General features: G+C 45.1%; 1 protein-coding gene across 1 annotated transcript in view; it reads left to right on the top strand.

Annotated features, from left to right (window-relative positions):
* LOC134984561 (zinc finger protein 271-like) overlaps positions 1–27,658 on the top strand; it is a 130,525-nt gene that overhangs the window by 19,191 nt on the left and 83,676 nt on the right. The window contains exon 3 of the mRNA XM_063950117.1: positions 3,355–4,905. Within this exon, the coding sequence (XP_063806187.1) occupies positions 3,355–4,905 (1,551 nt within the window). The remainder of the gene's footprint in view (positions 1–3,354; positions 4,906–27,658) is intronic.

Genomic DNA, 27,658 nt, shown 5'->3' with positions numbered 1-27,658 from the left:
CTGTGGAGTTTCAACTTGGACGTTTGCTCCTTTTCCTGCAAGCAGGTGTGGATTTGGGCCTGAGATTGGGATCTATCAAGGTTCAGATCTCGGCTTTATCCATTTTCTTACAAAAGCAATTGGCTGTCCTCCCTGAGGTTTAGACCTTTTTGAAGAGGTTCTGCACATCCAGCTTCCCTTTGTGGCGCCAATGGCACCCTGGGATCTTGGTGTGGTATTAGTTCCTGCAGTCGGATTGGTTTGAGCCTCTACAGGAGGCTAAAATCAAGTTTCTCACGTGGAAGGCGGTCACTTTGTTGGCCTTAGCTATCTGCTCGACGCGTGTCAGAATTGGGAGCTTTTTCCTGTAAAAGCCCCTATCTGATCTTCCATGAAGATAGGGCGGAACTCAGGACTTGTCCGCAGTTCCTACCTAAGGTTGTATCAGCTTTTCATATCAACCAACCTATTGTGGTGCCAGTGGCTACTGACACCTCAATTGCTTCAAAGGCCTTGGATGTTGTAAGGGCTTTGAAGATTTATGTGAAGAGGACAGCTCATCATAGGAAAACTGACTCTGTCCTCTATGATCCCAAGAAAATTGGGTGTCCTGCTTCTAAGCAGTCGATTTCACGCTGGATCAGGTTCACCATCCTGCATGCATATGCTATGGCAGGATTGCCGTGTCCAAAATCTGTAAAGGTCCACTCTACTCGTAAGGTGGGCTCTTCCTGGGCGGCTGCCCGGGGTGTCTCGTCTGTACAGCTTTGCTGAGCAGCTACTTGGTCTGTGTCAAACATGTTTGCTAAGTTTTCCAAGTTCGATACCTTGGCCTCTGATGACCTCAAGTTTGGTCAAGCAGTTTTGCAAGAGCCTTCGCACTCTCCCTCCCATACTGGGAGCTTTGGTACATCCCCATGGTACTAATATGGACCCCAGCATCATCTAGGACATAAGAGAAAATAGGATTTTAATTACCTACTGGTAAATCCTTTTCTCATAGTCTGTAGAGGATGCTGGCCGCTCGCCCAGCGCTTTGTTTTCCTGCTTTGGTTTTATAGTTCAGTACTGCCTGGTTCCTAGGTAAGTTCTGCGTTTTTACTGTTTCAGCTGTTGCTGAGTTTTTCGGCATGTTAGCCGGATTTGCCTGTTGTGTGAGCTGGTATGAATCTTGCCACTATCTGTGTATTTCCTTCTCTCGAAGTATGTCATCTCCTTGGGCACAGTTTCTAGAGTCTGGTAGGAGGGGCATAGAGGGAGGAGCCAGCCCACACTATTAAACTCTTAAAGTGCTCATGGCTTCTAGTGGACCCGTCTATACCCCCATGGTACTAATATGGAGAAAAGGATTTACCGGTAGGTAATTAAAATTCTATTTTTTATACCTTAGATACTATGTTACTATGTAATTCAGAAGGAAACTATAGGTCAGTAAGGCAATACAGTAGGAAACTATAGGTCAGTAAGACAATACAGTAGAAAAGTGTAGGTCATTAAGGCAATACAGTGGGAAACTGTAGGTCAGTAAGACAATATAGTGGAAAACTATAGGTCAGTAAGACAATACAATAGGAAACTGCAGGTCAGTAAGACAATACAGTAGAAAACTGTAGGCCAGTAAGGCAATACAGTGGGAAACTGTAGGTCAGTAAGACAATACAGTGGGAAACTATAGGTCAGTAAGACAATACAATAGGAAACTATAGGTCAGTAAGACAATACAGTAGGAAACAGTAGGTCAGTTTGACAATACAGTAGGAAACTGCAGGTCAGTAAGACAATACAAAAGGAAACTAGGTCAGTTAGACAATACAGTAAGAAACTGTATTTCAGTAAAACAATATAGTAAGACACCATAGGTCAGTAAAAAACTATAGGTCAGTAAGACAATACAATAAGAAACTATAGATCAGTTAGACAATACAGTAAACTATAGGTCAGTAAGACAATACAGTTAGAAACTATAGGCCAGTAAGACAATACAGTAGGAAACTATTGGTCAGTAAGACCATACAATAGGAAACTATAGGTCAGTAAGACAATACAGTAAGAAACTATAGGTCAGTAAGACAATACAGTAGGAAACTATAGGTCAGTAAGACAATACAGTAGGAAACTATTGGTCAGTAAGACAATACAGTAGGAAACTATAGGTCAGTAAGACAATACAGTAAGAAACTATAGGTCAGTAAGACAATACAGTAGGAAACTATAGGTCAGTAAGACAATACAGTAGGAAACATCTAAAAAGGCTTTTTAAATGAGTTCCTCCTAACACCGCAGAACTGCTCAGTGCGCAGACATTTGTGAGCATAATAAAAAACCTATGGAGAATTATCAGCAATAACTTTTTGCGGCTAATTGGATAGGGAGTTTTTGCGATGAACTGAATCCCCCCCATAAAATGTTTATACATACAGTATGATTTCACATTGAGATTACCGCTGGAGGAAACTCTGCCACAATATTATTCAATGTGTAATTTATCCCATCCTCGTATGGGTGTAATATATTAATATATTCTTACTGAACAGGATTACCAGCACTGAATCAGTTATCACCCAATATAATATATATGCCGATGTTTAACAACAAATACACTTGTTTCTTTATTATTTAATTCACCTTTATACATTTACCTTTGTGTTTAATATATCACTGATTTATCTTACATACTTTATTGTACTTAATAAAGGTTATATATTATTTATTAGTGCACAAACAGGACAGCACTTTCTCTTCTTTGCTGTTTTATTATTGCAAAGCCCATGTCACCTCTAGTAATCCCACATGAGCGTCCATGTCACCTCTAGTAATCCCACACGAGCGTCCGTGTCACCTCCAGTAATCCCACATGAGCGTCCATATCACCTCTAGTAATCCCACATGAGCGTCTATGTCACCTCTAGTGATCCGACATGAGCGTCCGTGTCACCTCTAGTGATCGCCCGTGTCACCTCTAGTAATCCCACGTGATCGCCCGTGACACCTCTAGTAATCCCACGTGAACGTCCGTGACACCTCTAGTAATCCCACGTGAGCGTCCACGTCACCTCTAGTAATCCCACGTGAGCGTCCACGTCACCTCTTGTAATCCCACGTGAGCGTCCACGTCACCTCTTGTAATCCCACATGAGCGTCCACGTCACCTCTAGTAATCCCACATGAGCGTCCACGTCCCCTCTAGTAATCTCACATGAGCGTTCAGTGTTGATCAAGGTCCAGTCTAAGCATCCTAGCTTTTTTTGTTTTTTAATAAACATAAAAGCAATGATTACAGGTAAAAATGTCAGTTATAGAATTATTTATTGTATGCTGCAACACCCTGGGTCTTGTCTACTCATTATATATATTAATGTATTTTATTTCCAGCAGATGGACACACAAGCAGGAATATCTCAGAAGGACATCTAATGCTATCCCTGGATTCTGAAATAACAGATAATGACAGTAGACAGGATTCTCCAGGAGCTAACCCCATTACCCCAATTATTCATCCAGCTCTATCAGCTGATCCCTCTGATCCTGGGAAATGTTCTCCTGATCACTCTGATATTGGTGCATCTGTTACAGCTCTGAGAGTAGATACAGTGTTTCCCTGTTCTATAGATGCCATATGTTTTACACAGAACACAAACCTTATTACTCATCAGCCATCTAAGGCAGGTGAGAGGCCATTTCCATGTTCTGAGTGTGGGAAATGTTTTACATATAAATCATATCTTGTTAGACATGAGAGAAGTCACACAGGTGAGAAGCCGTATTCCTGTTCTGAGTGTGGGAAATGTTTTGCAACAAAATCATTTCTTGCTACACATCAGAGAATTCACACAGGTGAGAAGCCGTATTCCTGTTCTGAGTGTGGGAAATGTTTTGCACAGAGATCACATTTTGTTATTCATCAGCATGCTCACACAGGTGAAATGCCATTTTCCTGTTCTGAGTGTGGTAAATGTTTTGCATGTAAATCAGTTCTTGTTACACATCAGAGAAGTCACACAGGTGACATGCCATATTCCTGTTCTGAGTGTGGGAAATGTTTTGCACAGAATTTACATTTTGTTACACATCAGAGAAGTCACACAGGTGAGAAGCCGTATTCCTGTTCTGAGTGTGGGAAATGTTTTTCATCGAAATACCATCTTGTTAGTCATCAGAGAAGTCACACAGGTGAGAAGCCATATTCCTGTTCTGAGTGTAGGAAATGTTTTGCACGGAAATCAGCTCTTGTTATACATCAGAGAAGTCACACAGGTGAGAAGCTGTATTCCTGTTCTGAGTGTGGGAAATGTTTTGCACACAAATCACATTTTGTTATACATCAGAGAAGTCACACAGGTGATAAGCCGTATTCCTGTTCTGAGTGTGGGAAATGTTTTTCATCGAAACCAGATCTTGTTATACATCAGAGAAGTCACACAGGTGAGAAGCCATATTCCTGTTCTGAGTGTAGGAAATGTTTTGCACGGAAATCACATCTTGTTATACATCAGAGAAGTCACACAGGTGAGAAGCCGTATTCCTGTTCTGAGTGTGGGAAATGTTTTGCACACAAATCACATTTTGTTATACATCAGAGAAGTCACACAGGTGAGAAGCCGTATTCCTGTTCTGAGTGTGGGAAATGTTTTTCATCGAAACCAGATCTTGTTAGTCATCAGAGAAGTCACACAGGTGAGAAGCCGTATTCCTGTTCTGAGTGTGGGAAATGTTTTGCACACAAATCACAATTTGTTATTCATCAGCATGCTCACACAGGTGAGATGCCATTTTCCTGTTCTGAGTGTGGGAAATGTTTTGCACAGAAATCCGCTCTTGTTACACATCAGAGAATTCACACAGGTGAGAAGCCGTATTCCTGTTCTGAGTGTGGGAAATGTTTCGCACAGAAATCAGCTCTTGTTACACATCAGAGAATTCACACAGGTGAGAAGCCATATTCCTGTTCTGGGTGTGGGAAATAAGCTCTTTTTTATTTTTAAATTGTGTATTCTTTATTGTAAGTTTTTTAAACCCCCCCCCCCAAAAAAAAAAAAATACAACAAACAATCATTAAATAGTTGTAACGAGCGCTAAAAATTATGAGAATTATAAGAAAGTGGCACCTGTAAGAAAAAATTGTTAATACAAAACGTGTTTACAGCTCCTTTTGGAGAATTTGAGCTCAGTCTGTCCCGATTTCAAAAAATGTGGAAGTTCTAACTTTCCCTAACTACTAACCGGTACCATGCCAGGGCTCCAAGATGTAGTATGGTAAGTCCTCTTCTCCCGTGCCACTGCGTCCAGTGGTGGGAGATCGCGGTTAGTTAAGTCGCGGCTCGGCGTCGGGGAATTCGGGCCGGTCAGATGGTAAACTGTAGCTCTGTGCCTCCAACGCGTTTTGTGCGTCACAATCATGGCAGATACAGTAGAGCATGCAATATGCAGACAGGAGTACTGTCAGACAATGTATACCAAATAAAATTACAATACATGCCCAACAAAAACAGGATATATAAAGCACTCATCAGTCTAACATTAAGCAATAGGAGCACACAGGCGCCATGTGAGCTCACATATCTAGGATAAAGTGAGAGTAACCTATAGCTGAGGAATATAGAGATACAGAGATAACTATATTGCAGGCCATGAATAGAATAGGCATAGAGTGAAGGAATATTGAAAAAAATATATATAATTCCAGACATCTGCCATAAATCTAAACAGAATAAAACAAAACCCTACAGTCTCTAACTAAATCAAAACAACCCCCGCACCCTGTATAACCTAACCCCAACCTAGGTATACCTGGATCCCCATAACCCCCCCACCTAAGCTACTTAACTTGTCTAAATCCCCCCCACCCCATACCCAAAACGAGGATAAATAAAATAGATATATGACTGGGGCAACTGAAAAGATAATATCAAAGGATCTAAATCTAGTAGAATTTCCACGTATAAACTTACATATGTGAACATAAAATATGAAGGATAGTGTTTGCTATACCAAATAGATATTCCAATGCGTATCTAGATACATAAGCTCTTAAATGAAAAATGTTCAAATTAAACATAGTGTGTAACTATGTAATAAAGTTATGCCAATAATAAGACATACAAAAAACATGAGAATGGACAATATTTTACAGAGAATCAGTGAGAATAAAACATAGCGAGGGTCCTGGCAACAGTGAATCAGTACACAGACTTGGAAAGAAACAAATTCAGTCTGGGGGACGGGCCCATTCCGGAACCATATAGCCCCACAATTCACAAACAGTAACCAGCAAACAAATGGAGTCATCAGCCATTTTGTACAGCATTATCCAAGTAGAGAAGAGTAAAGGCCTCAGGTCCACAAAAATTACAGAATGGAAATCCATCCCCCTCCCTAGCACCTCAACGGACTGCAATGTGATACAGTACAGTTCTCCAGTGTCCAAAAAGTCACATTTTGAGGCCCTGAATGAGATTACAGTGTGGGTCCACACAGTCACTAATGACGAGATGGAGGCTGCCGCTGACATCCCATGCACCATCGCCAACCAGGAATAACGGCGAATACGCATGGGATTAATCCGCAACTCCCCCAATTTATTTATAACTTGTGTAGCGGAACCCACAGGCTCACCCAAGGGCTCCGAGGGCATCAACACAGGTAGGCAGGCAGACTGTCCAGGAGAAACGGGCACCGCAACAGTCTCTTCTCCAAACATAGCAAGAATCCTTTTCTCAGATTCCATAGCAGCCTTCAGGATAGAGGAGGTTAGATGTTCAGAGGTACTAGCAGGGTTAAACATGGCTGCAGGGGGTGCCTCACCAAAGCCAGTAATATGTAAAGAAGCACAGAATAGCAGATAGAAATATTAGAAAGGTTCAGTCTCAAACAGTCAATATCAGAGGTATGAAACGCAGAATAAATGGCAGTTCCGTGTGTTCATGATGAAGGAGACCTCAGTGTTCAGCAGAGAGCTATAGTGAAAAAAAGGTGTGCACTCACTAGGGAAGCATAGGAGAGAAGTAATGAAGTGCCCAGGTTTCCTAGGGGCCCGGTCAAAAGATGGCATCTACGCGGCGGGAAAGCACTCTTAATAAGCTGCTCCCAGGGTCGGCCAAAATGCAAGTATTCCGCTCGCAATATAAGGCGACAGCAGCGGCACAGACACGGAGTTAAAAGCACCACTCAGAAGAAGCCGCCCCGCATTCAGCTTGGGTAAACAGTCGGGTAGGAGAAGTGGCGGATCCGCAGCAGGTAAGTTTGGCCACAGTAAACATGCGGTCAATCCCGGTGATGTAGTAGTCTCCCACCGCCGCCAGTCAGCGCCAGCAGTCCGCCAGCCGGAGCGGTCAAAGGAGAGGAAAGCCGTAGCCGGAAGTGAACCTGCGCACAGCACAATGTAAGGCAGCGAGGCCGGCAGCGACACCCAGGATGTAGGCCGCACTACGCAGCTCCGCAATGCCAAGGAATTTCTGCAGCTAGAGACACAGCACAGACACCAAAAGATGCAGCACACTGGAACACCCCTGTGGAGCAATTTCCAATGAGAACGTAGCAGGGAGCAGGATAAATCAGCAGGATGTTGGTGAGGCGCTACAACCTGCAGCTGCTACTCCATGCCGAGCCAAGCCACGCCCCCCTTGTGGGAAAATACTTAGCGAGTGCGCCCTGTGGTGCATGCGTAGATCTGCCGGATTTTAGCCTATTAGCAATTCTGCTAAAAATAGCAACGAGCGAACAACTCGGAATGACCCCCATAGTCAGACTCCAGCACTTATTTCCCTAGAAGATCTACCTACAGTCATACATACACTTGTATCATCACACATAGGGGGAAATTTACTAAGGTGGGAGATTTTTAGAACTAGTGATGTTGCCCATAGCAACCAATCAGATTATATCTATTATCTGCTAGAAGCAGCTAGATAAATGGTAAGTAGAATCTGATTGGTTGCCATGGGCAACATCACCAGTTCTAAAAATCTCCCACCTTAGTAAATTTACCCCATAGACTACTGCAATGTCCTCTACCTGGATCGCCTAGCAAAAGAATTGCACCGCTTGTAGCTTGTACAGAATGCAGCAGCCAGGCTGTTACCTAACCAGCCCGTTCCTGCCACATAACACCCATTCTCTGCTCCCTTCACCGGCTGCCTTTAACATGGTGACTCTATTACATAATCTTACTGACTCTCCCAGCCCTACATGACCAGTGTCCATGGTACCAGAAGCAGCTTCTGCCTCCTTACTGCCCTGCTTACTTCCACCTGCAGATGATGGACTGTTACCAGCAGTACCAAGAATCCCCAAGCAGTGCTGAGATGTCAGGGGGAAGACATGGTGGTGGCACTAGTGCTGTAGTGGGGGCTGCCGGAGGCACTGTCTGTAGGTAATATTGTCCCCAAACAGCGCTGAGCTGGCAGAGGCGGATACATGGTGGCTGGCAGCAGTAAGGGGGAAACAGGATGTGTGCCAGTAGTGGGGGGAGACAGGGAGGGTGGTAGTAGTGGGGGGAGATGGCAGGTGTCAGTAGTGGGGAGAGACAGGGCGGTAGTGAGGGAGACAGGGTGGGTGGCAGTGGTGGGGGGAGACAGGGCGGGTGGCAGTAGTGGGGGGAGACAGTTTGGGTGGCAGTAGTGAAAGTAGACAGGGCAGGTGGCAGTACTGGGGGGAGACAGGGCGGGTGGCAGTAGTGGAAGGAGACAGGGCGGCAGTAGTAGTGAAAGGAGACAGTGCGGATGGCAGTAGTGGGGGAGACAGTTCGGGTGGCAGTAGTGAAAGTAGACAGGGCGGGTGGCAGTAGTGAAAGGAGATAGGGTGGGTGGCAGCAGTGGAAGGAGACAGGGCGGCAGTAGTAGTGAAAGGAGACAGTGCGGGTGGCAGTAGTGAAAGGAGACTGGGTGGCAGTAGTGGGGGGAGATAGGGTGGTGGCAGTAGTGGGGGGAGACTGGGCAGATGGCCGCAGTGCAGTACCAGGGGCTGCTGGAGGCAGTAAAGAGGTGTATGGGTCCCGCACAGAACCAGTTGATAATTAGACTTAATGATGATTATGCTTCCTTATTTCTAATTAATCCCGTGTATGTGTTACTGTTATTTGCTGTGTCAGCCTTTATGTGTGTTCTGTGTAATAATCCTGAAAGTAGTGCTGCTACCGATCTCATATCATTTGTAGTAACTTGGAAAAGATGAGATATGAGGTGCACTCTGGAAGCTTATAGGGGGTTAATCAGAGATGAACGCAGATGTGACCACACAGCCCCCCAGGAAATGGTCCCGGTCCTCCCACATATAGATATACAAAAATGTGTATTAAAGATATGAAATAAAGTTGTTTAAAAACAAAAGATTTCTGTTGAGTCTTTTTATTTCTCTTATGTCCTAGAGGATGCTGGGGTCCACATTAGTACCATGGGGTATATACTGGTCCCTTAGGAGCCATGGGCACTTTAAAAGTTTAATAGTGTGGGCTGGCTCCTCCCTCTATGCCTCTCCTACCAGACTCCGTTTAGAAAATGTGCCCGGTGGAGTCGGTCACAGCTAGGGGAGCTCCTAGGACTTTTTCTAGTTTTTTATTGTTATTTTAAAGAGTTAGGGACAGGGAGGCTGCTGGCAACACCCTCCCTGCTTCGTGGGACTTAGGGGGGGGAGTAGGATCCAACCCTAGAGGTTAATGGCTCCTATATCCGCTGATAGGACACTGAGCTCCTGAGGGTGCTGATCACAAGCCCACGAGGCGACTGCTCACTCCCGCAGCATGGCCGCCACCCCCTAACAGAGCCAGAAGATGGAGTGGTATGATGCCGGTGCGCGGGTCACCGGCGAGAATGGCGGCATAAGGGTTGGAGCGTAGCCCTGTGAAGCTGCGCTCCGGAGGGCTCAGCAGTACAATGTGTGGCACCCTGAGCCAGCGCATGGACCCTACACTGGTATACAGAGGCTAATGGGCTAATCTCACTGTTAGCAACCACATTTACCTCTGGCCAGTATAATCTCAGCAGCGGGGAGACGCGCCATTACAGGAGGCGGGACTTCTTCCTCAGAGCGGATCCAGCACTCACCGGCGCCATTTTCTCCCTGCAGATCGCACTACAGAGACGCTGACAAGGAGTGCTGCCCTCTTCACTCCAGATATCCTCTGCGGTACCAGGGTGTATTAGACAAGGGGGCAGAGTGTTATATCTCACTGTGTAATATATTCAGTCAGCGCCGGGCTGTTATCATAATACCTGCCTACGGGGGCGCGGTGTGGCCGGGTCCTTATACTCTGTGACTCTACAGGGGGCGCTGTGTGGCCGGCTCCTTATACTCTGTGACTCTACAGGGGCGCTGTGTGGCTGGGTCCTTATACTCTGTGACTCTACAGGGGGCGCTGTGTGGCCGTCTCCTTATACTCTGTGACTCTACAGGGGCGCTGTGTGGCCGGCTCCTTATACTCTGTGACTCTACAGGGGGCGCTGTGTGGCCGGCTCCTTATACTCTGTGACTCTACAGGGGCGCTGTGAGGCCGGCTCCTTATACTCTGTGACTCTACAGGGGCGCTGTGTGGCCGGCTCCTTATACTCTGTGACTCTACAGGTGGCGCTGTGTGGCCGGCTCCTTATACTCTGTGACTCTACAGGGGGCGCTGTGTGGCCGGCTCCTTATACTCTGTGACTCTACAGGGGGCGCTGTGTGGCCAGGTCCTTATACTCTGTGACTCTACAGGGGCGCTGTGTGGCCGGCTCCTTATACTCTGTGACTCTACAGGGGCGCTGTGTGGCCGGCTCCTTATACTCTGTGACTCTACAGGGGGCGCTGTGTGGCCGGCTCCTTATACTCTGTGACTCTACAGGGGGCGCTGTGTGGCCGGCTCCTTATACTCTGTGACTCTACAGGGGGCGCTGTGTGGCCGGCTCCTTATACTCTGTGACTCTACAGGGGGCGCTGTGTGGCCGGCTCCTTATACTCTGTGACTCTACAGGGGCGCTGTGTGGCCGGCTTCTTATCCTCTGTGACTCTACAGGGGCGCTGTGTGGCCGGCTCCTTATACTCTGTGACTCTACAGGGGCGCTGTGTGGCCGGCTCCTTATACTCTGTGACTCTACAGGGGGCGCTGTGTGGCCGGCTCCTTATACTCTGTGACTCTACAGGGGGCGCTGTGTGGCCGGCTCCTTATACTCTGTGACTCTACAGGGGGCGCTGTGTGGCCGGCTCCTTATACTCTGTGACTCTACAGGGGCGCTGTGTGGCTAGGTCCTTATACTCTGTGACTCTACAGGGGGCGCTGTGTGGCCGGCTCCTTATACTCTGTGACTCTACAGGGGCGCTGTGTGGCCGGCTTCTTATCTTCTGTGACTCTACAGGGGGCGCTGTGTGGCCGGCTCCTTATACTCTGTGACTCTACAGGGGGCGCTGTGTGGCCGGGTCCTTATACTCTGTGACTCTACAGGGGCGCTGTGTGGCCGGCTCCTTATACTCTGTGACTCTACAGGGGGCGCTGTGTGGCCGGCTCCTTATACTCTGTGACTCTACAGGGGCGCTGTGAGGCCGGCTCCTTATACTCTGTGACTCTACAGGGGCGCTGTGTGGCCAGGTCCTTATACTCTGTGACTCTACAGGGGGCGCTGTGTGGCCGGCTCCTTATACTCTGTGACTCTACAGGGGGCGCTGTGTGGCCGGCTCCTTATACTCTGTGACTCTACAGGGGGCGCTGTGTGGCCGGCTCCTTATACTCTGTGACTCTACAGGGGGCGCTGTGTGGCCGGCTCCTTATACTCTGTGACTCTACAGGGGGCGCTGTGTGGCCGGCTCCTTATACTCTGTGACTCTACAGGGGCGCTGTGTGGCTGGGTCCTTATACTCTGTGACTCTACAGGGGGCGCTGTGTGGCCGGCTCCTTATACTCTGTGACTCTACAGGGGCGCTGTGTGGCTGGGTCCTTATACTATGTGACTCTACAGGGGGCGCTGTGTGGCCGTCTCCTTATACTCTGTGACTCTACAGGGGCGCTGTGTGGCCGGCTCCTTATACTCTGTGACTCTACAGGGGGCGCTGTGTGGCCGGCTCCTTATACTCTGTGACTCTACAGGGGCGCTGTGAGGCCGGCTCCTTATACTCTGTGACTCTACAGGGGCGCTGTGTTGCCGGCTCCTTATACTCTGTGACTCTACAGGGGGCGCTGTGTGGCCGGCTCCTTATACTCTGTGACTCTACAGGGGGCGCTGTGTGGCCGGCTCCTTATACTCTGTGACTCTACAGGGGGCGCTGTGTGGCCGGCTCCTTATACTCTGTGACTCTACAGGGGGCGCTGTGTGGCTGGCTCCTTATACTCTGTGACTCTACAGGGGGCGCTGTGTGGCCGGCTCCTTATACTCTGTGACTCTACAGGGGCGCTGTGTGGCCGGCTCCTTATACTCTGTGACTCTACAGGGGGCGCTGTGTGGCCGGCTCCTTATACTCTGTGACTCTACAGGGGCGCTGTGTGGCCGGCTCCTTATACTCTGTGACTCTACAGGGGCGCTGTGTAGCCGGCTCCTTATACTCTGTGACTCTACAGGGGGCGCTGTGTGGCCGGCTCCTTATCCTCTGTGACTCTACAGGGGGCGCTGTGTGGCCGGCTCCTTATACTCTGTGACTCTACAGGGGCGCTGTGTGGCTGGCTCCTTATACTCTGTGACTCTGTGAAAGTATTCTGGGGGGAACTGTGCTGACATTTTCCTGTGTGTGTGTGTAATCCCCTTTACCATATGTAAGGGACTTTGTCCTGTACTACAGAATGTATTTCTTCTCCTGGAGAGACTATACCATGCTCAGACCTGTACAGATTCTCAGGCTTCTGTGGCAGATTCCCTGGGGTGGCCTCCACAAGGTGTACTTTCATTTATTCTTAAATATATCCCATACTGGGAAGAAGCCGCAGTTTTGGAGTAGTCCGGGGATTAAAATCCACAGCTGTACCTCTGGCCCCATTTACGTACCCTAACAAGCGTACACTTGCCCATATAATGCGTAACATGTGAGGGGGCAACATATGTTTGAGGCTATTAGGGATGTGGAACATTATATATATATATATATATATATATGCAGCAGATAAACTCCAGCACTCCAGTCCTCCCCCTCAGGGTGTACCTTGCTCAGGTGCCTTCCCCAGGGAACTAGTCCCTGACATGTGCAACTTGCAAAAATGAAAGGCGGCACTCAGAGGCTTTGAAATCAGTGAAAAACGTATATTCGTGAGGTCAAGTTTCGGGGACCACCTCCCCGTCTTCAGGACAAATACACAGTGCAACAGTGAAACTTAAATACACACTTGCCTCAAACTGAAAGGGGCGCCATGTTTTCACATGGGACCCCTTTCCCCGAATGCCAGGAACCCCCTCTGACTTATGTCTAAGAGGGTTCCATCAGCCAATCAGGGAGCGCCACATTGTGGCACCCTCCTGATTGGCTGTGTGCTCCTGTACTGTATGACAGGCAGCACGCGGCAGTGTTACAATGTAGCGCCTATGCGCTCCATTGTAACCAATGCTGGGAACCTTGTGGTCAGCGGTTGACCAAAAGTAACCTCAATGCTGACCGCAAAATTCGGGGAAAGGGGTCCCATGTGAAAACATGGGGCCCCTTTCAGTTCGAGGTCGGGTCTCCGTTTTATTATTTTTACAAGTACGTGGATTACAAATGGATTACAAGAAGAGGACCGATCTACCCTGGCTTTTGTGAGTATAATTTTTTCAACAGGTACACCATGGATTCTACATGGAGAAGAGGACCGACCCTCGTGTGAACATAAGATAAGTATGTGTATTTGGTGGTGTGGATGTATGTATTAAAGTTATACTTTCAAGGTGTGTGTCTTATGTCTTTATTTGGGTATTTTTCTAGTAGTAGTACTACAGGTACCAGCGGGCCCGGTTTTCCGCCACATGCTGGTACTTGTGGTTCTCCAAGTACCAGCTTGCGGGGGAGGCTAGCTGGGACTTGTAGTACTGCTACTAAAAACAATATTCAACACTTTTATCAAAGGCTATCAGCCCCCCATCCGCAGCCCTTGGATGGGGGGGGGGACAGCCTCGGGCTTCACCCTTGGGTGGCTGGAGGGGGGACCCCATGATTTAAGGGGTTCCCACTCCTCCAGGGTATCCCGGCCAGGGGTGACTAGTTGGGTATTTAATGCCACGGCCACAGGGCGCTGTATAAAAGTGACCCCCGGCTGTGGCATTATCTGTCCAGCTAGTGGAGCCCGGTGCTGGTTTCAAAAATACAGGGGACCCCTACGCATTTGTCCCCACGTATTTTTGGAACCAGGACCAGGCGCAGAGCCCGGTGCTGGTTGTTTAAATATGGGGGAACCTCACTCAATTTTTTCCCCATATTTTTGCAACCAGGACCGGCTCAAAGAGCCCGAGGCTGGTTTGGCTTAGGAGGGGGGACCCCCGCGCATTTTTTTTTTTAAATAAAACATTTCCCACCCCTTCCCACAGAAAAACATGCACGGATCTCCTTTTTTTAGCACTTTTTCACGATTTGTATTTCAGCAAGGCAGTGTTTGGCTATTGTCGGCAGTGTTTGTGATTTGCACTTTTTAGTAAATGACCGATTTCTACCAAATTGCAGGCGTATTTGACCGATGGCGTATTGATTCGTGATTTTTTCCTAGGACTTCCAAAATATTACGAATGCCCTCACCACTGCCATGATTTTTGCTTAGTAAATTCCCGAGATGACACTTTGAAGAAAAAACGGCATCTCGGTCAAAATCGGGACCTTAGTAAATATACCCCAGCATGTCTAAGTATAGACATGTCTAAGTACAGACATGTGGACAATGTGCTGGAATAGGAGGAGGGGGTGGACTGTAAGGGGCACGCCGGAAAACAGCTCATCTGTTGAGGAGGGTTTCTTGGTGCATACTGCATGCGTTGGGGATGTGGGTAGGTGGGGAGGGCACACTTGGGAGACAGCGCCTAGCAGGTGGAATCTCACATGCCTCGACAAGAGATTCGTCATTTGCGCGTGAGGTAGCATCAAGAACCAGATGCTTGTAGATCTTCTTTTGATCCTCCTTCATCAGTTGCATCTCCGTCATGATGTAATTGCCAAAATTTGGCTCCAAGTCCGGGGACCAATGAAGAACCTCATCGTGTGAGTAAAAAACTGTTGTGAGCTGGGCAGGGCAAAAGTGGGTTTCTGGACAACCTCTGCTGTTTCAGGGGTCGTGGCTGTGGGGTTGGATCATCCACTTTAGTTGCCTCACTCATGGAAGGATCCACTTCCAACTCCGGTGTAATATCCTGCAAAATAAAACAAAAATTAACTGCATGCAAAAATGTGTGGGTACAATACAATACAAATGTGTGTGTACTTACCAGATCTAGACTCTCCGATGCCTCCTCTTCCACAGGAGTGTGAGAATCCGGATCCAGTAACACTGTGACCGTATCCTTGGCTCTTGCTCCAAAGTGAATTTCATGAGGTCATAGTACCACAGCGTTGGCTTGTAAACCTCATCCATTCCGGCTCCTGAACGTTGCAATTCCATGTGCCAATTGTGCACCTACAAAAACACTGAAAATTTGCGATGTTCTTTTTTACACAATTTAGGTCTCCAGCGCTGTTCCTGGCTCTACTGTATCAGCTGGTCATATGCCTGATTCCTCTGTGTCCTGTTGCATATTCCACACTTATTACACACCACAGGCGCTCGTTCTCGTGATACAATTCAATGAATCCAGAACAGAATTTGTGATTTCCCTCTGCTGACATATCTGTGGGAAAAATATTATACACAATTTGACTACATAGTACAAGTGCAATGTACACACCTGTGTCATACAACCTGTATAGTAACGCACAAACAGCTTGAATTATGAGCACCCAGCTGAAAACTGAAACCAATCTGGAGCACTGTTACACATTATTACACACCATAATGCCCATTACACATTATTACACACTGTAATGCCCATTACACATAATTACACACCATTATGCCCATTACACATTATTACACACCGTAATGCCCATCACACATTATTACATACCGTAATGCCCATTACACATTATTACACACTGTAATGCCCATTACACATAATTACACACCGTTATGCCCATTACACATTATTATACACCGTAATGCCCATTACACATTATTACATACCGTAATGCCCATTACACATTATTACACACTGTAATGCCCATTACACATTATACCACACAGCGTAATGCCCATTATACATTATTACGCACCGTAATGCCCATTAAACATTATTACACACCCATAATGCCCATTACACATTATTACACACCGTAATGTCCATTACACATTGGGGGTAATTCCAAGTTGATCGCAGCAGGAATTTTGTTAGCAGTTGGGCAAAACCATGTGCAGTGCAGGTGGGGAAGGTGTAACATGTGCACTGCAGGAGGAGCAGATTTAACATGTGCAGAGAGAGTTAGATTTGGGTGTGGTGTGTTCAATCTGCAATCTAATTTGCAGTGTAAAAATAAAGCAGCCAGTATTTACCCTGCACAGAAACAATATAACCCACCCAAATCTAACTCTTTCTGCACATGTTATATCTGCCTCCCTTGCACTCCACATGGTTTTGCCAAACTGCTAACAAAATTCCTGCTGCGATTAACTTGGAAATGCCCCCATTCTTACACACCGTAATGTCCAGTACACATTATACCACACAGCGTAATGCCCATTATACATTACACACCATAATGCCCATTACACATTATTACACATCCGTAATGCCCATTACACATTATTACACACCGTAAAGCCCATTACACATTAATATACACCATAATGCCCATTACACATTATTACACACAGTAATGCCCATTACAAATTATTACACACAGTAATGCCCATTGCACATTATTATACATCGGTGATGCACATTACACATTATTACACACCCTGATGCCCTTTACACATTATTATAAATCTGAGATGCAGATTACACGTTATTACACACCGTAATACCCATTACACATTATTATACATCAGTAATGCCCATTACACATTATGAAATACTGTTATGCCACACACCTTAAAGCCCATTACACATTATTACACACTGTAAAACACATTACACATTATGCCATAAACCGTAATGCCCATTACACATTATACTACACAGCATAATGCCCATTACACATTATTACACACTGTAATGCCCATTACACATTATGCCACACACTGTAAAGCCAATTACACATTGTTACACACTGTAATGCACATTACACATTTTGCCACACACCGTAATGCCCTTTTCACATTATTATACATCCGTAATGCACATTACACATTATTGCACACCGTAATGTCCATTACACATTATTATACACCATAATGCCTTTTGCACATTATGCCACATACTGTAAAGCCCATAACACATTATTACACACCGTAATGCCCATTACACATTATGCTACACACCGTAATGCCCATTACACATTATTACACACCATAATGCCCATTACACATTATTTCACACCGTAATGCCCATTACACATTATTACACACCATAATGCACATTACACATTATGCCACACACCGTAATGCCCATTGCACATTATACCACACAGCGTAATGCCCATTATACATTATTACACACAATAATGCCCATTACACATAATGCCACACACCGTAAAGCCCATTACACACCGTAATGCACATTACACATTATATCACACAGTAATGCCCATTACACATTACTACACACCATAATGCCCATTACACATTATTACACACCGTAATACCCATTACAAATCGTAATGCCCATTACAAATTATTACAAACAGTAATGCCCATTGCACATTATTATAAATCCGTGAGGCATATTACACATTATTACACACCATAATACCCATTACACATTCTTATATTACACACCGTAATGGCCATTACAAATCGTAATGCCCATTACAAATTATTACAAACAGTAATGCCCATTGCACATTATTATAAATCCGTGATGCATATTACACATTATTACACACCATAATACCCATTACACATTCTTATACATCCGTAATGCCCATTACACATTATGACACACTGTTATGCCACACACTGTAAAGCCCACTACACATTATTACACACTGTAAAAAACATTACACATTATGCCATACACCTTAATGCCCATTACACATTATACCACACAGCATAATGCACATTACACATTATTACACACCATAATGCCCATTACACATTATGCCACACAACATAAAGCCCATTACACATTATGCCACACACCATAAAGCCCATTACACCTTCTTACACACCATAATGCCCATTACACATTATTATACACTGTTATGCCCTTTACACACCGTAATGCCCATTACACATTACTACACACCATAATGCCCATTACACATTATTACACACCGTAATGCCCCTTACACACTATTATACATTCATAGTGCACATTACACACTCTAATGTACATTACACATTATTATATAGCCGTAATGCCCATTACACATTATTACACACCATAATGCCCATTACACACATAATGCCTATTACACATTATGCCACACACCGTAATGCCCAATACACATTATGCCACACACTATAATGCCCTACACACATTATTCTACATCTGTAATGCACATAACACATTATTCTACACGCGTAATGTCCATTACACATTATTACACACCGTAATACCCATTACACATTATTACACACCATAATGCCCATAACACACTATTCTACACACCGTAATTCCCATTACACATTATTACACACCGTAATGCCCATTACACATTATTGCTCACCATAATGCCCATTACACATTATTACACACCATAATGTCCATTACACATTATTACACACCGTAATGCCCATTACACATTATTACACACCGTAATGCCCATTACACAATATTACACATCAGTAATGCACATTACACATTATTTTACATCCGTAATGCCCCTTACACATTATTACACACCATAATGCCTGATATAGATAAGTACAAAATGGAAGCTGGATGTCAGTTTGTCTATTGTTCATAAAATAAACTGTTGCTTTAAAAGTGATTTTTATTTGTTTGCAGAAACTGCGATTTTAGTGAAAACAAGAAGTAAGGCAGCTGCGCATTGTATCATGAGACTGTGGTTAGCTAGTGTTCTGCAGAATAGGGAATTGTATTTTGCAGAATAAAGATAATTAAAAGTAGGTGAAAGGTAAAATGTATTTTTATATTAAACAGTCATAATCATAAGATGTTGAGCTAATTAATTGGAAATCCTCTATAAGGGGAATATATGAATTAATAATATATTCTGATAAATGAATTATGATTGGCCTGTTAATTTAATTGGATCATGTAATGCTGTAATGAGAAGTATATAAGATGAAATCAGGACTTCCGGTTCCGGCGAGCTGATGAGCGGACGCTGAGCTAAAGAGCTCCACTACACCGGCCACCACAGCTTCATTTTACAAGGCTATTAAGCCTCTCAAAGATGGCTCCCGCTGCAGGAGGACACAGGTGACGTGTACCGTTGTATGGAACGGTAGCTGTCGGTGATGCCGGGGGGAAATTCACAGAACAGGAGGGAGTAGGAGCTGCACAGAGCCCAGTCAAAGATGGCGCTGAGTGCTGTCTCCTCACAGGCACAGTGAGATCAAGCTTCCCTGGGCGAGGAGGAAGACTGTCACACTACAGCCTTGGATGATTCCTCAGAAAAGGAGCCGCTTCCAGCCCAGCAGACAAAATCCCAAGGTGGGAAAGCTAAACCCCCAGCAGTGAAGGTAACAATGCCTGATAAACTGCAGCAGCAGCCCTCAGAGAAGCAGACAGCCCATGCAGAAATGGTGACAGCCATTAAACAGGCTATCAGCCCCTTGTTTAAAGCTAGCTGACATGAATAATCAGCTAGTGCAGCTCACACACAGAGTATTGGGCATAGAACAATGCTTAGGAGAGGCTTTTACAGATGCAGCAAACCTTAAAAAATCCACATCTAGGAATACTAAAGATATATTGCAATTACACAACAAAATTGAAGACTTAGAAAATAGATCCCGTAGAGGGAATCTCAGGATTATAGGATTACCGGAAACTGTGAAAGGTCAAGATCTATTTGTTTTCATAAAAAAGTCACTGCCTGAAATGCTTCGTGTGCAAGACAGATGCTCCGATCCCATTATAGAGAGAACACACAGATTAGGCCCGGTCCGACCACAGGATGACGCCAGAACCCGGTCGGGGATATCTAAACCCCTGAATTTTCTTCACAAGGAATTATTATGGTCAGCATCTCATAAGATAAAACAGCTTGTATGGGATGGTCATAAAATGTTGTTATTTCAAGACTATTCAGCTGAACTGTCTAAGGATAGGCGTGACTTTGCCCCGTTATGTTCTCGTCTTATCCAGGAAAATAGGAAGTTTACCCTCCTTTACCCAGCGCAGCTGCACTTGTACAATGGTTCACAATTTGTTGACTTCCTTTTCCCCTTGGACGCTGAGGCATATCTCAAGGAAGCATCTGCTGCCAAAAATAATTATTCAAGACTGTCTGACTGTGGTTGATCGTTGATGAGATTCCTTTTACAGATGTTCATTATTATCGTCCCTTTTTTGGACCTTGTTTGATGCTCGGTTCTGATACTACAGGCCAGCGATGCAATTCTTGGATCAGGAACTCACAGCTGGTTTCTTCCATTATATGAAATCTTTCTACCTCTCTTTTACATGATCACTTTTAGGAGATTTCTGCAACGTGCCCATACTCCTGATGTCAGGTTTCTCATATTAACCTTCGCTGCAGCTGTTACATAATTATTCATATTTTCTATGTCTGGAAGATAACAAATTTCAGATGAGCTGCAGATACTGGGGTATCTAATGTCTGATAACTGCAAGCGTATACGGATCATTACGATCCCCCTTAATATGCGGATCTGATTACATAACCCAAAGGAACACTTCAGATTGATGCCCAGAGACCCCAGAGTCAGAAAATGACAGAAAGGTTCTAGATTAAATTTCTGCTTGCTTAAATGGTCAGATAATCCTAAGTGAAGCTGTCTGTATTATGTAATACTTTATTTTACAGGTTTTTTCTTCCCTGGCTTAGCCCAATGCTCTCCCCCCAATAGTGAGATTCCTGATATGTACGGAGACCTACCCCCCCATCCCCCCACCCAATGGGATACAAGACTGATTGGTTAACAAGTTTGAACAACTAAAATATGTTCCCCTGCTATATTGTATTTTGTGTCTTCACTGGTTACACAATGGTTTTATGCTGCCTTCATATAGCTATTATTAAGCAGATGGCAGGCCGGTGCGGTTTCCTCCCTAAGCGGCTAGTGCTGCTTTCTGTATATGGAAGTATCCCCGATGTTGTTACAATTGTTATTTTTTCTTGTTCTCTCTGTTCGTATCTTGGAACACCACTGGGCTATCTCTCTCCTATCGTCTCCTATGTATCCCTGTAACTCTGATGTTATCTCCAATGAAGAAGGGAATTATGCATTGAGTGAACTGTCCCCTGATATGAGGAAAGAAGTGGTATGGCCTTACATGTAGGTAGCTGGAATGTAGGACTAACTTCCCCTAAAAAGCACAAATGTTTCCTCATGTATCTGAAAATGTTGTTTAGACATTGTATGTCTGCAAGAGACGCACCTCTTACAGTGATACACATAGGCTGGAGAGTCCTGTTGTCTGCCTCTTATAATTCAAAGGCGCAGGGTGTTGCACTTATAGCAAGATCCTCTTTATCGATTGAGACTTCAGATATGAAATTGACCCTGTGGGTCGGTATGTAATAGGCAAATTGATGTATGAAAAGATGCTGTTTATGTATATGCACCGAATGTGTACTCTTTACAATTCCTGACGAAACTTGTCAATATTTCATTACCTCACTCACACTTACCCTTGTTAATTGGTGGGGACCTGAATCGAATCTCCATTCCCCATCTTGACAGACAATCCCTCACCTCCTCTAATGTTAAAATTACAAAATTTGGTGTGCCAGAATTTGCTCGGAAACTCCAGATGTTAGACTCTTACCTATCGGCTGCTATGGACTGACTGTCTAGGATAGATTATATATTGACATCAATAGCTCTCATCCCAAAGATTTCTAAAGAAGTGATGGAACCAATAATGATTTCAGATCATGTGGTTATTTGGATTGAGTTCCAAGCGGCTCCTGATAGAGGTAGCTCAATACGTTGGAGGTGTCTCTCATTCACTAATAGGTCACAATCCCTGAAAGAGGTAGTGTTCCGAACTTGGGATGGTTTTGATATTGATAACGGACAAAATTAACAAATCCTACGCTGTATTGGCAGGCCTTTAAAGCAACGCTCAGTGGTCCCATATTATCACATACTGTTTCCCAGAAAAAAGCGCCATTTTACAGTTCACCCAAGCGCAAGATATGCTGAATTCCTCCACTCAATTTTATAAATCCAACCCCTCAACTACTACTAACGCCTCTTATAAAAGGCCAGACAACAATTTGAAAACTTGTTTATTAAAATGGAGGCGTCTTACACTTTTACAAAAGGCTGTAAAATTCATAGATTTGCCAATAAATCTAGTAAATTACTATCCAACCTGCTGAGCGGACAGCGTAAGCCATCAACGATTTACCCTTTAAAAAAAGGGAGATGGGTCTACTACCTCATCAAATGCCCAGATAGCGGAGGTACTGAGGAATTATTATACTACCCTGTACTCAGATCCGCACATACACAAGGCTGGGGAGGCCTCATTTTGGGAGGGTTTGCCTATACCGCAACTGTCAGATTCTATGGGAGACACTCTAATTTCTAAGATTTCTGACGAGGAGGTTGCCTCGGCAATCTCTCATATAATAATGGTCAAGGCACCGGGCCCAGACGGATTTACCCCTGAACTTTATAAAATCTTGAATCCCCGCATTATTCCTATTTTACTGCTGGTTTTTAATTCTATATTAGACTCAGGGGACCGTTACATTATAACACAGCGCACATCAGGGTTCTTCTTAAGCCTGGCAGGAATCCCTCTGAGCCTGGATCATATAGGCCAATTTCATTATTGAATATCGAATACAAAATGTTGACCAAAATTTTAGCAAATCGCTTGAAGTTGGCTCTTCCTAATATTATTATTATTAATATTATTATTCCTGAGGATCAGATGGGATTTGTGCAGGGGAGAAGCTCTGCGATCAGTGTGCGGAGGGTGTTAGCGGTGGGAGGCTCTGAGGGCACCGTGTCGAGTGCTCCACAGGCTATACTCTCTTTGGATGCGGAAAAGGCATTCGGACATGGTGCTCTGGGACCACCTGTATGATGTACTGCTGTGTTTCTCCATCCCTAGATTTGTGGGTTTTCTGCAGACTCTTTACACACAGCCCAAGTCACAATTTATATGTAACAGTTTACTCTCTGACCCCTTCCCGATAATGAGGGGCATCCATCAAGGATGCCCCCTCTCCCCTCTATTATTTATACTAGCACTGGAGCCTTTGGCTATTGCTATACGACAACTTCTGACATATTAAGGAATTAAGATAGGTAACAGGGACCTTAGAGTATCTCTATTTGCAGATGATATGCTCCTTTATATGTCTAACCCGGCCCATTCTATACCAGTTATTTTGGATTTAATTTCTCAGTTTGGTAGTATATCAGGTTATAAGATAAATGTGAGCAAATCAGAGCTACTGTTTATAAATAAGATGGACCAACATATGAGAGCGGACGATGGAGCGTGGAATATAAAAATGATGCCTTCTCACCTGAAGTATCTTGGTATCCTCATATCTAGAGAATAGGGTTATATCTGCACACACTCAATTATTTGATACAAGATTTGGAGTATAAAGCTCCGAAATTGACCCCAATTTGTTTTTACAGGTATTTACCTTTAATAATGGGGGTGCTATCAACTACAGCTAAAGTGAATACATATGGAGAAAGAGAGAGAGGCTGTATTGTCGATGCACAAAGAAGGGAGTAATCTGGTTGTCACACCCGTCTGAAAAATTCCTAAAATATAACTTTTATTCATATAAGGTTTAAAATAGTGTGACAATAACTAACACACAAACTATGAGTGTAGACGAAACATAGAGGTTAAAATCAAGACATATACAACATATACCACAAGTGCAATAAAGATAATAAATGTAATTAAAGATTAAAAGTGTATCCGCATATTTGTTCCTATGTCCTATTATCTATTATTGCTCTTAATTGTACACCAGTCTGATAATTCTTGTCAACATTTAATCTATATATATATATATATATATATATGACTAGTTATTAATACGTGCAGTGTCGGGATTATCTCGCTCTTATGATTACGTTATAGCTGCTGATCTAATCCCACTAGCATGTACATTATGTGATGCAGATATGTACCATATCAATCATACAGGAAGATCACTCTGTTTTTTCCAATCTCAATGGGGTTCTTTAATGTCGGATATGTAGATCTTATTCAATCACATTCGTTCTCATATCAGGTTATGTTCTTTGTTATATGTCATCAATGGTAAATAGTGTAAATAAAGCATGCAGGTATTATTCTTCTGCCTGGGAATTGGCACATTGTTAGGCGCCGGGGTCCGCTCGGCCGTGCGGCCCGGCGCCTAGCAACCAGGGACGCCGTGCGCGTTCAGCCGCCGGCTCCCTGGCAACGCTAAGACGCCGGGCGCACGGAGCCGCCTCTGGCCTTAGCAACGGGGACGCCACGTGCAGCCGCGTTCCCCGTTGCTGGGGCTATCCTCATTACCCTGATTATGTGCTGGCCGTGCAGCATGCAAGCTGCACGGCATTTCTATTTGATTGTCCTGTCTGGATCTTGATTGGAGGGTGCCTGAATAAAGGCACCCTCAGGACTTCTTACAGACGCCGGTGATAGCTTCCTGTTTGCCTGTGTCTGCTGCAGAGAGTTCCCAGTCCCGGTCTATTTGGTTGTTCCTGACCTCGGAGATCCTGTACTCGGAAGTTTACTATCTGTTCCTGGAGTCTGACCGAGCACCTTTAACATCTGGTGGTGTTCGTGAGTCGCGGCGCAGCCGTGTGTTGCGGCTTGTCCGCTTACTATTTATTATTTTGTTTAATTGTGTTCTGGAGCTTTTGCGGAGGATTCCGCTTCCACAGATCCACTCTGGTGTCCTGCGGTGCCGGATAGGAGTGTCGGATCAGTGGATCTTTGGTTGTCCTTTTCCCTGGCGGCTAGTCCGCACATACCTTTTGATTTAGTTAGTTAGCTTGTAACCCCTGGCCTGGTTGCTTAGTCAGAGGGCCCCTTGTTATCACCCTGTCTCGGACTTCCCCTTGTCTCCCATTAAGACCTGCGGGGGCATCGGGGTTGGGCAGACATAATCCGCCCTTCGAACGCGGCTGCCATGGGCTCAAGCAACCATAGTCTCGCAGGGGATTTCTGATAACACGGGCGAGACAACGGAGTTAGGGCGCCAGGGGTTACTAGGCTATCCAGCTCCCACAACCAGCTTATTTTCCTGTACTCAGATCCCTGCCATAAGATCTCCTTCGGTCTGGAGTACAGGAATCATAACATTATCACCGGCCACAAAAGAAAAGATTTAACTTACAGTAAATTTTTTCACTTTTTAGTTGGGAGATTTTTGTCGGCCTTATGAATCCCACCGGTGTTGGGCCAAACCCTGGCCAGCTTCTTGTTAGTCAGATTCAGGAACTTACTCAGATGGTTCAGGATCTGTCCCTCCGGGTGAGGTCACAGGAAGATCTGTTACGGACTTCCCCGAGGGTCATCCCTGAACCAAAAATGCATCTGCCTGACCGTTTTTCTGGGGATAGAAAACAGTTTTTTAATTTTAAAGAATCTTGCAAACTGTATTTTCGTTTAAGACCAGTTACCTCAGGTACAGAGGCTCAGCGGGTTGGGATTATTATTTCTCTACTTCAGGGGGATCCTCAGACCTGGGCTTTTGGTTTAAAGACAGACGATCCGGCCTTATCGTCTGTAGACGCCTTTTTAAAATCTTTAGGGCTATTGTATGACGACCCTGATAGAGAGGCGTCCGCAGAAAGTCAGTTGCGTGCTCTTAAACAGGGTAGGAATCCTGCAGAGAATTATTGTACGGAGTTTCGCCGTTGGTCGAACGACTGTGGCTGGAATGACCCAGCCCTGCGCAGTCAGTTTCGCCTCGGCTTATCTGAAGCTATAAAAGACAGTCTCCTCCAGTATCCCGCTCCTGAGACCCTTGATAACCTCATGGAGCTATCTATTAAAATAGATCGTCGGCTCAGAGAGCGGAGGGCTGAAAAAGGGGCGTCTGTCGGGTCCTCTCCCTGGGTTCCTTCCATTCCTGTAGACATAGAGGAGCCTATGCAGATTGGTCACTCCAAATTGTCTCCGGAAGAAAGAACCAGGAGGCAAAATTATGGTCTGTGTTTATACTGCGGAGGTAAGGGACATTTTGCCCGTAGTTGTCCAAACAAGTTGGGAAACTCCCTGACCAAGTGAGTTGTGAGGGAGTTCACTTTGGTCTGCAGCTCATCTCCTCAAATAATTCACTGTTGGTTCCTGCTAAAGTTTCCTATGGCAGCCTCTGTTCCTCGGTCTCTGCTTTTGTGGACAGTGGAGCTGCAGGAAACTTTATGGATTTAACATGGGCCAAGGCCTTAGGTATTCCTCAGCTAACCTTGGGTAGGTGTATCACCATGCATGGTTTAGATGGGAGTCCTTTATCCAATGGGGTTATTTCTCTATGTACACCTCCTGTTTTGCTCTCGGTGGGAGCTCTGCATTCTGAAAAAATTGAGTTTTTCCTTACCCATTGTCCAGCAGTTCCTGTGGTTCTGGGTCATCCTTGGCTGGCCTTTCATAATCGCATCATTGATTGGCAGTCTGGGGAGATCCTACAATGGGGTACCATCTGTGATAAAGAATGTATTACGCTTCCTATCCGAGTAGCTGCCGCCAGTTCCGCACATATTCCTGGGGAATACCAGGATTTCGTTGACGTGTTTTCCAAGGGCAATGCGGATATTTTGCCTCCCCATAGGCCTTATGATTGTGCCATTGAGTTAATTCCTGGTGCCACGTTGCCTAAAGGAAGGTTATATGCATTGTCTGGTCCTGAGACTGTGGCCATGAATGAGTATGTGAAAGAAAGCCTTGGGAAAGGGTTTATCAGGCCATCTAAATCCCCTTTAAGTGCAGGTTTTTTCTTCGTAGAGAAGAAGGATGGTTCACTCAGACCCTGCATTGACTTTAGAGCTTTGAATAAAATCTCAGTAAAGAATACTTACCCTCTGCCGCTGATCTCTGTCCTCTTTGATCAGCTACGTTCGGCTGTTATTTTTTCTAAAATTGATCTTAGAGGAGCATATAACCTCATCAGAATCAGGTCAGGGGATGAGTGGAAAACGGCATTTAGTACTCAGTCGGGCCACTATGAGTATCTGGTCATGCCATTCGGCCTATCTAACGCTCCGGCAGTTTTCCAGGATCTCATTAATGATGTGCTCCGTGAGTTTCTGGGAAGATTCGTCGTGGTCTATTTAGACGATATTTTGATATATTCTAACTCCGTGGAACAACATGTTACCCAGGTGCGTCAGGTGCTAAAGAGATTACGTGAAAATCACTTATATGCTAAGCTGGAGAAGTGTGAATTTCATGTCACGGAAGTATCCTTTTTAGGGTACATTATTTCCCCTCGGGGATTCCGAATG

Source organism: Pseudophryne corroboree, assembly GCF_028390025.1.
Source record: "Pseudophryne corroboree isolate aPseCor3 chromosome 3 unlocalized genomic scaffold, aPseCor3.hap2 SUPER_3_unloc_63, whole genome shotgun sequence".
In the NCBI taxonomy this organism is placed as follows: Eukaryota; Metazoa; Chordata; class Amphibia; order Anura; family Myobatrachidae; genus Pseudophryne; species Pseudophryne corroboree.
Note: the sequence above shows the minus strand (reverse complement) of the source record. Positions and strands in the feature narration are given on the sequence as shown.